Raw genomic sequence first — 12,705 nt, 5'->3', positions numbered from 1 at the left:
TCTTTGCAAAGTTTTTAATTCAAAACTCTCCCAATTCCTTTTGTGGTTTACGGTGAACATAAGGACACTTGATACCTGGCAATTAAATGCTTTCTTTTTAATCCACTTCTTTTTATGATACCTTATACCTTAATCCTGATTTCATTCCTCAGTTGCCAGGTAAACAGGATGTTCCACCTGTACTGTGTGACAAGGCGCTCTGACCGTAGAAGGTGAGGGAAACAGGCTATGTGAGGCCTCTTGAGTGTCTTCTCATCTCAGGGCAGAGTTTTGAATTGATTAACTAGGCAGGCCATGTTGAGATGGGTAGTTTAATCGGCACAGAAAGCTTAGAGCAACACACACAAAATGCTAGAGGAACTCAATGGGTCAAGCAGGAACTATGGAAATGAATTGCTTTGGATTTGCAGCATCTGCAGAACTTCTCAAAAAACTTAGAGCTGCATTTCAAATCCCAATTTGCTGTTTAAGATATTAAGGCATATATTAGCAAATTTAGCCACAGATTATCCCATCTAGTAATTTACTTCTTTTAAAACATTTTTATGTAACACCTGTGTTGAAGACAGTCAATGCTTTTAAAATATGACATTGTCCAAGCAAGCTTCGTAAATTGGACATCGAGTTTTTTTATCAGAACGATCACCTCCTGGGTTAAATGTGAAAACAATAACATCTAATTTTAAAATCAACCAAACAGATCTAATTCTTATGTCAGATGATTGAAATAAAGCATGACGCATTGATAATTTGTGATCTATTATCATCAAGTCTATATTTTAGAGAGCAGTCAACATAGTGACGGCAAAATGATTGTCAGAGATAATCATCCTCCACACCCAACAGAAAGCTCAAAGCTTAAAGTAAATTTATTATCAAAGTACGTACAGTATCTATGCTACTGCCTACTGCCCTGAGATACATTGTTTTGCAGGCATTTACAGTAAAATAATGACTTTATGAAAAATTACACGTAAAGAGGGGTTTTCAAACATTTTCTTGTAGGCTGATTTCCAAAGCATTTTAAAATAATTTAATGACAAGAACAATAAGAAGAGGAATAACAAAGACTGGTCATTGAGTTTATCGGTTCAGCAAACTATTTTGACTCTGCAGGTCTCAAGCTTATTTTCAAAGTTTTTGGAAGGTTGGGAAGGGGAAGTGGGGGCCCAAGTTGATATCCGTCTTTTATTGGATCTCTTTCTTAACCTGATTACTTTTATTGAAAACAGCAAACTGACTAAGACTGAACTGTCCCTATCTTAAGTGGGTTGGACTTAAGCAGGGGGATCCATTGTGCCCTAATTTATTCAACATCAATATTGACATTTCATTGCATTCTTTACATAAGGTTTGGGTGTGGGTGTTAAAAGCACAGAAAATACCTTCTGAACTGCCCTTCATTTTGTTGTTGCTAGTCCATGAGAGTGATTGCTTACAAGGGTAGGTCAAAGAACTAGTCCCAGAAAGGTTTCTGTAAGATTCAAAATTAAGATGTGCGTTTCTGACAGGTCCGGGTTAAAGTCAAAGGACAAATGTGATTTAATTATGTCTAGGGACAACTGTGATTTAATTATGTCTGGGTTAAAGTCTGTAAACAAGTGTGATCTAATTATGAATGCAGAAGCCTTGACAAAATTAACTGTTTGTGGAATCATTGAAGTCCTGAGATATGGACTATTGTTTTACAGAAACGTGTAAAAAAACAACCCCAAATATGGAATGGGAAAACACTGTGTACCTCCCAAGTCAGGGAGGGGAGGGGTAAGGAAGAAGGATAAAACCTGCTGCCCTGTAAGGTTCAGGGTTCCCTGCTCTGAGGGGGCCCAGCTCTGCAGAACTGTTAATAAACTTTGTTTCCTTGAATTTGTCTTGAAGCCATTATTCGGGAGCGTGGCTCGTTTCTGACAGTTTCATAAGATCACAAGCATTAAGGTTAACATCAATAACAATGTGGTTTCTTCTGAAAGAAAAAAATTATTTGCTAATTACTATACATAATTTTCTCTGTAAGAGAAGTAAGATCAATTTTATTAAACCCAGTGAGTAGGAGAGATACTTGGGCACCAGGATAAGCCCGTGGACTGGGAGCTTCATGGGTGCATTGGTTAGTCAACTCGAGTGTGTGGCTGGAATCATTCTAGGGCAGGGCTTACATCAGTCTAGGCAGTTGAACTTTAAAGCAACATACTCCATGCTTCGCTTTAACTCACCATTATATGCTACACTGTATGACATAGGCATTCATGGCCTCTTGACCATGATTGTTCTCGGCAAATGTTTCTACAGAAGTGGTTTGCCATTGCCTTCTTCTAGGCAGTGTCTGTACAAGTCGGGTAGCCTGAGCTTTTCAGGGATTATCTACCTGACATCAGTGGTTGCGTAACAAGGATGTGACATGCACCAGCTGCCATACGACCATCCAGCACCTGCTCCTATGGCTTCATGTGAACCTGAACAGGGTGGGGTGGGAAGGGGAGGGGGGCTAAGCAGGTGCTACACCTTATCCAAGGGCTAGTGGAGACCTACTGCCACCCGCCATTCAGTTTAATGCATTTTGATTGTAAGTGAGACCTCACAAAGTATTTTAATTATACTGGGTGAAATTATTAGTAACTTTATTAAGGAGTTTTTACATTGGCCTGGATGTGTTAGCAGTGGGCTGTTACGTTCCAGGACTAGGGATGAACTGGTGATTCCAAACTGGAAAATACCCTCTGTACTGCCCTTCTTCGTGTTAATGTTATGTTACGTACCCGTGACACGTGACAGTGGTACCCTTGTCACGTGACTGGGGTTGAAGTTATACTGGACATGAGGTAATGGTGGAGTGATGTCATTTTCCCGCCAGTAGAGGTCATGTGACAGGTTTTTTCTACAGGGTATAAAAGGGAGACCCACCCTGTCAGGTGGGGCAGTTCGTGGCTGGATTTGCCAAGATGACTTCATATCACTGTGTGATTTAATGTGATGACGCAGTTTAGTTAAAAATGAAGTTTTATATAATGCCTAAAGTTTAAAAGGTCAGAGCCAACGGTTTCTTTGCTAATGGAGAGTGAAGTTTGGAAGACAAATCGAGAAGAATCGATTTTCGACGATGGATTGACTTCGACCTTGTGTGATCCTCATTCGGAAGGATTTCGTTTACTATTCTCACGATAGTCTCCGCTGGGAAAAGCGGGAGATTGAGAATATTGTGGAAGGAAGGTCAGTCACTTTAAGTTGTTATATTTAATAAAATTCGACGTGGGAGTTCGATGCTGGGAATCGAAGGACATCGACGTGGAAGAGAATTTACATCGCTTTAAAAAGTCTCTCCTTTTAAAAGTACCGTGAGCTTTTGAACTGTCGGCATATCGTTTTAAAGTCTGTTTTCTTTCGGCATACCGTTTTAACGAACTGAGTTCTTTTCAATACCGCTTTGAAGACTGTTTGGGACTGCAACGCTATTAAGGACTGTTTGAGCAGCTGAGCTCGGATCATTGTTTGGGTTTGTTTACATTTGAAGGGGGTTTGTTATCAGTGTTTAATAAACGTGTTATTTGTTATAAAACCCTTCGTCTAACTCATCTATAATTATTGTTGCCTGAATACGTAACATAAATATGGGGGCTACGTCCGGGATTGAATTTGTTTGAGTTTAATAAGCTTTTTGAATTTTGAATCGGTGTTTTGGTAACGGGGATTGCTCGATTTTTTTTTGTTTGTTTGGCTTGTGAGTGGTATTCGGCAACGATGAATATTGATGAGTTTCTGGATTCGCCAGTCGCGGATTTGTTAGTGAAGGCGGAAAAAACTGAAGTCTCTGAACTTGCTAATCGGTTGCATCTTAAAGGGATTTTGCCAACTACATCAAAAGCTGTAATACAGAGAAAGATCGCATCACATTTTGTGGCTTCGGGTCATTTTGAAGAATCGATTTTAGAATCGTTTCCAATAAGTAATCTGGAGATGCAGTTGCAAATCGAACAAATGATGTTAGAAAGGTGTAAATTGGAAGCTGAGCAAAAGCAGAGAGATTTTGAATATGCAATGGCTAAATTAAGGTCTGTAGAACAGTCTGCTGATTCTAGAAAACCGTTTGTTGCTAGCCAAGAAATTAAATTGGTCCCTCCATTTAGTGAAACAGAAGTGGAAAGATATTTTCAACATTTTGAAACTATTGCTCGGATGTCAGAGTGGCCGAAAGATAAATGGTCAGTGTTGTTACAGAGTGTGATTAAAGGCAAGGCACGACACGTTTACACAGCTTTAACTGCTGCGCAAGCATTAGATTATGATATTGTGAAAGAAAATATTCTCAAATCGTATGAATTGGTCCCAGAAGCGTACAGGGAAAGATTCAGGAGTTTGAAAAAGTCTGTGGAAAAGACTTATGTGGAATTTGCCTATGATAAAGCTATGTGTTTTGAGAGATGGGTTTCTTCTAAAAATGTAAATGAGGACTATGATACATTGAGAGAGCTGATTTTAATGGAGGAATTTAAAAGAAGCATTCCTGTTGAAGTAAGGACCTACTTAAATGAGAGGGATACTGATAAATTGCAGGACTGTGCTAGATTAGCTGATGAGTATGTTTTAATCCATAAGAATAAATTTCCTCAGGGTAGAATTTTCAAGAGGAAAAATAATATGGAGACTCAAGGTAAATTAGAAATTAAATCAGAGGTTAATGAGAGAGGTAAGGAGGAAGGAAAACCTGTGAAGGAAAGACAGTTTGGTCTTATTTGTAACTATTGTAAGAAGCCTGGCCATGTAATAGCTAACTGTTTCAAATTGAAAAAGAAAGAGAAGGAAGCAGTTCCAGATGCTTGTGTGCAACATACTGAAGCACCTGTAAAGTTACAGGGTTTGCTAAACACAAATGAGGATTTGTTAGAGTCTGACAAAGTTAGAAAGGGATATGATCATTTTATAACTGAAGGGTTTGTATCCTTGAAAGAAGGATCTACTCTGGTGCCAATAAAGATTCTTAGGGATACTGGAGCTTCTCAATCACTGATGTTAGATAGTGTGTTGAAGTTTAATGAAGAGAGTGATACTGGTGAGGTGAATTACATAAGAGGTGTTGGAAGTGATTTTATGCCTGTACATTTACATGAAGTAAATTTAAAGTCAGGGTTAGTTACAGGATTTGTTAAGGTAGGATTACAGCATAGCTTACCTGTGAAGGGTATTTCTTTATTGTTAGGTAATGACTTGGCAGGTGGACAAGTTTTTCCTGAAGTGCATTTGACAATGGAGTCAGAGGTACCTGAGGTGAATTCTAACACAGATTTTTCTTGTGTTGTGACTAGAGCTATGGCTAAAAAAATTGATGTGCAGAATGAGGTTGTTACTCATGACTGTTCAACTCAGGATTTGAGTTTTGAGGATGTGTCAGAGACTTTCTTACCTTCGTTGTTTGAACAAGATTCTGGGAGTAAGTCTGACTATGAAGATTTATCTCTGTCTCGGAAGGAGATGATAGCAGAGCAGAATAGAGATCCTGAGATTGTAAAATTAAGGGAACAAGCTTTACTAGGTAGTGAAATTGAGAAGGTGTCAGTAGGATATTATTTGGAAAAAGGAGTGTTGATGAGGAAGTGGAGGTCGCCTACAATTCCTGCAAGTGAGGAATGGAATGTTGTTTATCAGGTAGTTGTTCCTAAAGTTTATCGGAATGAGATTTTGACTTTAGCTCATAGTGTGCCTTTAGGTGGACATCAAGGGGTAAGGAAAACTGTGGACAAGATTTTAAAACATTTTTACTGGCCTGGTCTAAGAAAAGATGTGGCGATGTTTTGTAAGACGTGCCATACTTGTCAAATTGTGGGTAAACCAAATCAGGTTACACCAGTAGCTCCATTACAACCTATTCCAGCATTCGGTGAACCGTTTTCTAAAGTTATTGTAGATTGTGTTGGTCCATTACCAAAGACAAAAACTGGTTATCAGTATTTGTTGACTATCATGTGTACTTCGTCTAGGTTTCCAGAGGCAGTACCACTTAGGAATATAAAAGCTAAAACTGTGACGAAGGCTCTTATAAAATTCTTTACTTATTTTGGATTGCCTAAGGAAATACAAACTGATCAAGGTAGTAATTTTATGTCTGGATTGTTTCAACAGATAGTTTATAAATTGGGAGCTAAGCAAATTACTTCGTCTGCATACCATCCAGAATCGCAAGGTGCCTTGGAGAGGTTTCATTCTACTCTCAAGAATATGATTAGGACATATTGTGTGGAGAATGAAGGTGACTGGGATGAGAGTATAAACTTACTTTTATTTGCAGTAAGGGAATCGGTACAGGAATCTTTAGGTTTTAGTCCATTTGAACTTGTGTTTGGACATAGAGTTAGAGGACCTTTAGCTTTATTGAAGGAACAGTGGATTAGTAAGGAAGTGCATACTAATTTGTTGGACTATGTTTTGAAATTTAAGGACAGGTTACATAGAGCTTGTAGCTTAGCCAAGGAAAATTTAAAGTTGGCTCAGGAGAAAATGAAGACTTGGTATGATAAGGAAGCTAGGATGAGGATGTTTAAGCCTGGAGATAAGGTGTTGGTTCTTTTCCCAGTGCAGACAAATCCTTTACAAGCTAGATTTCATGGACCTTATGAAATTGTGTCTAGAGTTAATGATGTGGATTATGTAATAAAAACTCCAGATCGTAGAAGGTCAACACAACTTTGCCACATAAATATGATTAAACCATATTTTGAGAAACAATCTGATACTGTGACTGTTGTGGTTAGTGAGAATGAGTTGGATTTAACTGGGAACATGATAGATGATTCATCTGACTTTCATTCTAAATCTAACATTGTTTCTGTTAGGTTACCTAATTCGATCATTTTGGAAAATATGGATGAGAAATTAGCACATTTACAGCTAGAGCAGAAACAACAGATGAAGGAATTGATTTTTAAGTATAAGGATTTGTTTCCAGATGTTCCGAGAAGGACTACTATAGCTTCACATGATGTAGATGTTGGAGATGCCAAACCTATTAAACAACATCCATATAGGATGAACATGGAAAAATGTGAACTTGCTGAGAAAGAAATTGAATACATGTTAGAGAATGATATTATTAGACATTCTAACTCGAATTGGAGTTCGCCATGTGTTATGGTGCCAAAACCTGATGGTAGTATTAGGTTTTGTACGGACTATAGGAAGGTGAATGCTGTAACGAAAACAGATGCATATCCAATTCCTAGAGTAGATGATTGTGTAGATAAAGTTGGAAAAGCAAAGTTCCTTACAAAGATTGATTTATTGAAAGGGTATTGGTGTGTTCCACTAACGGACAGAGGTAGAGAGATTTCTGCATTTGTAACTCCATCTGGGTTATATGAGTATAATGTTCTTCCATTTGGGATGAAGAATGCCCCAGGTACTTTTCAGAGGATGATTAATTCTGTGATTCAGGGTTTGAAAGATACTGATGCTTATATTGATGATTTAGTGACAGGAAATGATACTTGGGAAGCACACATTATTGCGGTGGAGAAATTGTTTGAAAAGCTTTCAAAAGCTAACTTGACTATTAATTTAGCCAAGAGTGAATTTGGACATGCTACTGTGACTTACCTTGGTTATGTTGTAGGTCAAGGTAAGGTAGCTCCTGTTCAGGCAAAAGTTCAGGCAATTTTGGAAATTCCCACTCCGACGGGGAAAAAAACTCTCAGAAGGTTTTTGGGAATGGTAGGATATTATCGAAAATTTTGTAAGAATTTTGCTAATGTTGCCCTTCCATTAACTAACCTTCTGCAGAAGAATGTAAAGTTTGTGTGGACAGTGTTTTGTCAGGAAGCATTTGAAAAATTGAAAGCAATGATATGTGAACAACCTGTGCTTAAGGCACCTGACTTTGAAAAATCTTTTTCATTAGCTGTAGATGCTAGTGATGAAGCTGCGGGAGCAGTATTGATGCAGAGGAATGAGGGTGATGAGGTTGATCATCCAGTAGCTTACTTTTCTAAGAAATTTAATAAGCATCAAAGAAACTATTCAACAATAGAAAAAGAATTGTTATCTCTTGTTTTGGCTTTGGAATATTTTGAGGTATATGTTGGTACAACTCAAAAACCACTTATTGTTTACACTGATCATAATCCGTTAGTTTTTCTGAGTAAGATGAAAAACAAAAACAGAAGATTGTTAAATTGGAGTTTGATGTTACAAGAGTACAATATTGTGATAACTCATATTAAAGGTAAAGATAATGTGGTTGCTGATTGTCTATCTCGATGTTGAATGTACAATGTTTTTTTTTGGAGTGGTTTTTTTTTATTGTAACACTCCTACTGTATTGTATATTGTATATGTTATATAATTTATACATTTGTTTTTTTTTGTAAGTAATTGTTAAAAATTTTTGTTCTTGACAGACCAAAAATGTTTTTTTTGGAGGGAGGTGTTACGTACCCGTGACACGTGACACGTGGTACCCTTGTCATGTGACTGGGGTTGAAGTTATACTGGACATGAGGTAATGGTGGAGTGATGTCATTTTCCCGCCAGTAGAGGTCATGTGACAGGTTTTTTCTACAGGGTATAAAAGGGAGACCCACCCTGTCAGGTGGGGCAGTTCGTGGCTGGATTTGCCAAGATGACTTCATATCACTGTGTGATTTAATGTGATGACGCAGTTTAGTTAAAAATGAAGTTTTATATAATGCCTAAAGTTTAAAAGGTCAGAGCCAACGGTTTCTTTGCTAATGGAGAGTGAAGTTTGGAAGACAAATCGAGAAGAATCGATTTTTGACGATGGATTGACTTCGACCTTGTGTGATCCTCATTCGGAAGGATTTCGTTTACTATTCTCACGATAGTCTCCGCTGGGAAAAGCGGGAGATTGAGAATATTGTGGAAGGAAGGTCAGTCACTTTAAGTTGTTATATTTAATAAAATTCGACGTGGGAGTTCGATGCTGGGAATCGAAGGACATCGACGTGGAAGAGAATTTACATCGCTTTAAAAAGTCTCTCCTTTTAAAAGTACCGTGAGCTTTTGAACTGTCGGCATATCGTTTTAAAGTCTGTTTTCTTTCGGCATACCGTTTTAACGAACTGAGTTCTTTTCAATACCGCTTTGAAGACTGTTTGGGACTGCAACGCTATTAAGGACTGTTTGAGCAGCTGAGCTCGGATCATTGTTTGGGTTTGTTTACATTTGAAGGGGGTTTGTTATCAGTGTTTAATAAACGTGTTATTTGTTATAAAACCCTTCGTCTAACTCATCTATAATTATTGTTGCCTGAATACGTAACAGTTAGCTCTACTGATTCTTTAGAAGATTCCTCTCTCTGTCATGAGGAAAATGTTTCTGGCTTTCAGAAAGCCATTGATAATTTAATGTGTCTGACATCCCATCTGGAGGCACAAGAGACTGCAGATTCCCAAATCTGCAGCAACACAGAACACACTGGTGGGACTCTGCAGGTAGGGCAGCATCCTTCCAGACCAGTTCAGATGACCCAAAGCCTTGACTGTCCATTTCCCACCACAGACGCTGCCTGACCTGCCAAGTTCCTCCAGCGTTTTGTCTGTTTTTGAGTTCCCAGTTTGCTGGGATCAAAGTGGACACCATGAAAAACAAATACAGGACACCTTAATTCTCTTTGGTCCACAAGTTTTTTTTGTGACAACGTTGCTCGAGAATGCCTGGTGCAGCATAACCATGCAATCTCCTCAGTGGGTTCAGAGAGAGGAAGCAAACTACTTATTTTCTGCCAGCTGCTCGGGGTAAAGAATGGGAGAGTTCTTCACAGCACAACCATCTCAGCCTATCGTAAAATTCCGCCGCACATATTAATTTTTAATAATATTATAAAATATTAATCAACTTTAATTTATTAAAATGCCTCACTCTGGTAAAAGGTCAGCCGAGAGCATCGGGCTACTGTGATAGAATGGCTCAGTGGTCAGCTCATTCATGCCTCCTTGGCTGCAGTGAAGATGGCCTGAAACATTTCTCCATTGATCTGGTGGTCCTCCATCCGCACGTCAACAAATCCGGACTCGAGGAGAGCCTCCATGTATGGCTCAGGTTGCCACTTTGTCCCCTTCAGCAGTCCAGTGGCAACCATCTTCTGCACGAGCTCCAGATGCAAGGCTGTGACCATCAGCGCCCCTGCCCAGTGCAAAAGGAGGAAACAGTCAGGCTTGCTGCGCGACTCTGAAGCAAGTTCATTGTCAAGAGCATCTAATAAGGGAAGGAGAATGCTTGAGGGGGAAATCTGACATAGAGGCTTAAATACAAGAGATTCTGCAGATGCTGGAAATCTGGAGCAACACACACAAAATGCTGGAGGAACTCAGCAGTTCAGGCAGCATCTGTGGAGGGGAATAAACTCTCAATGTTTCAGCCTGAGATCCTTCCTCAGGACTCTCATCAACTCTGAAGAGTAGAGTCTGAAGCATGACAGGCCAAGTCTCTAATTCAATCTACCTATAGCTCCGGCATTACTTCACACAATGTCTTAATTACCAACCCACTACCTCCAGTCACCGGGGTCTTTGAGTACAGGACTTTGGTATCGTGCCGAGGAGATCTGCTGCCAGGTGAGAAGAAAAGGTCATTGGCCGCAGTCTGTCCAGGACAATGAAGGGGACAGAAAACTTCCCTGCAGACACGACCCACCTTGAAAGCTGCCTTTTCCAAAGGCCCGCTCTGTAAAGCGCTATCGGGCCATTAAAACAGAAACTACACCGTTTAAAGAAAATATTCCCCCAGGCAATTAATCTAATCAACCATTCCATTTAACACCCTCCACCCTTCTCTATAGATTAGCCCCGTCACTGTACTGCAGTGAAACACGTTATGCCACTGTTTATAATGCCGTTTACATTATAAATATATGCTGGTATTTATATACTTCTGCACATCGTAACACCCACACCTGCACTTTAGCATCTACCTTTACTTTTATATCATTCTTCCTCCTTTATAAATGTTGAATGCTGTTTTTTTAGTTTCATATCGCGCGCTGACAAACACACCGAGGTAAATTCCTAATACACGTAAATGGATATTGCGAATAATTGATTGTGACAGTCCTTCCAGCCGTTGTGGTGTAGAAAGCTGGAGAACGATACATAGGGAATCCCGAACCCATAACTGAGACCCGTGGTAAGCCGTGCACACAGGGCAGGGGGTGGGGCTGAACCAGGCTCCCCCTTCTCAGAAACGTCGGTGACGAGCTCCAGCATCAGCCCTCCTGACCGCTCTGTCGTCAACAACCCTGGGCAAATGCGGTCATTGACCTGTTCACCGGAGCAGAGTCTGAAGCGCCTGGCTCCCATTCGGAATATAAATTTTGAAAGAACACACCCCCAGGCTCAAGGACCGCATCTATGCCACCGTTATCGGACTCCTGAAGGCAGCTGAGCCTCACAATTGACCTCGTCGTAGCCTTGCACCGCACTGCCTTCCCGCTCTGCACTTTCTCTGTAACTGAATCACTATATTCTGCATTATATTATTGATGTTCCCTTTGTCCTGCCCTGATATTTTGAAAATTTTCTCTGTATCCCGGTACATTACTGATTAAACGCGACACTGGATCGACAGGACCAGTCACCAGTTCCCGGCCAGGGAATAACAAACCGAGACTCTGGGTTTTTGAAGAGTTTTACTGTACTTTAATGAACTGAAGTAATAGCGGAAGCGCACAACATCTGTAACCCCCCCCCCCCCCCATGAGTCCGCTGTTTCTGATTGAGTGAATACATAGAAACTTTATCAGCATTGACCTGGATGTATCAGTGTTAGAGAAATTATTCCTAATCCGAGCTCGATATTTTCCATCTTTCCCACTCCCCTTCTGGAAACCTCTCGTTTCCCGGGAGATTTGGGAATTAAACGTCCGGTGTTTTACCTGGCTTCATCACTCTCCGGATCTCCCTGCTCCCAACTCGCAGGTCAGGCCAGAAGTAGTAACAGTTGCAGTGGTAAACCCTGTCTACCACTCCGTCCTCCAGAGGGATCTGCTCTACGCTACCCACGAACAGTTTCACCTTGCCCGTCTGTATCTCTGCCCGCATCCTCTCGCTGGCCACATCATGCATGTACTCCGAGATATCCAAGCCGTACAGTTTGCCCGGAGGGTGCGTAAGGCGGCGGGCAGCTTCCTGCAGGCCTAGACCCGGTCCAAAGCCTAGTTCCAGCACCACATTCCCAGGCTGGATGTTACACAACTTCACAGCACCCGCCTCCAGAAATCTGTTATTCCGCTCAAAAAACTTTTTTAGTATCCAGCCCCACAGGCCGTGGCGGGGGTTCCCGAGATGCCGTGTAATCCGATCAGCGAGCATTTCTACTTAACTGTTGCAATTTCAGATCACAGCGCCGACACTTGCTGTGTGATTGACAGCTCGATCAGCCATACAGAAGCGAGGGCGCGTCCGTACGCAGATTACATTCGCCAATCAGCTGGCAACATTTCGTGTTACTGAAATCTCAGCCCCAAAACGATGACTACTCTTTCCCATATGCTGCCTGGCCTGCTGAGTTCCTGCACATTTTGTAATTTCCAGCATCTGAAGATTTTCTTTTCCTTTTTTTGGATTAAAACAAACAAACTATCAAATGAATATAAATACCAAGTGCATGGTTGCATTAACGTGGAGCAGATGCCAATGTTTGTGATCAGTTATTCACGGCAGAACATGGGAGTTCCACAGAGACGTGGGGTTTCCTGTCAGCCACCCC

The 12,705-nt window shown here is 40.6% G+C and overlaps 1 protein-coding gene across 1 annotated transcript; it reads right to left on the bottom strand.

Moving 5' to 3' along the window:
• Positions 1-742: 742 nt before the first annotated feature.
• Positions 743-12,313, bottom strand: LOC140731941 (uncharacterized methyltransferase YdaC). The gene is made up of 2 exons (XM_073053942.1): positions 11,873-12,313; positions 743-10,125 (listed from the first exon to the last, which is right to left on the bottom strand). Exons 1-2 carry the CDS (start codon positions 12,306-12,308, stop codon positions 9,926-9,928), a joined length of 636 nt encoding a protein of 211 aa, XP_072910043.1. The 5' UTR covers positions 12,309-12,313; the 3' UTR covers positions 743-9,925.
• Positions 12,314-12,705: the final 392 nt, after the last annotated feature.

Source organism: Hemitrygon akajei, chromosome 8, assembly GCF_048418815.1.
Source record: "Hemitrygon akajei chromosome 8, sHemAka1.3, whole genome shotgun sequence".
Taxonomy (NCBI): Eukaryota; Metazoa; Chordata; class Chondrichthyes; order Myliobatiformes; family Dasyatidae; genus Hemitrygon; species Hemitrygon akajei.
The sequence above is the reverse complement of the archived record's forward strand: the minus strand, read 5'-3'. Positions and strand labels throughout refer to the sequence as shown.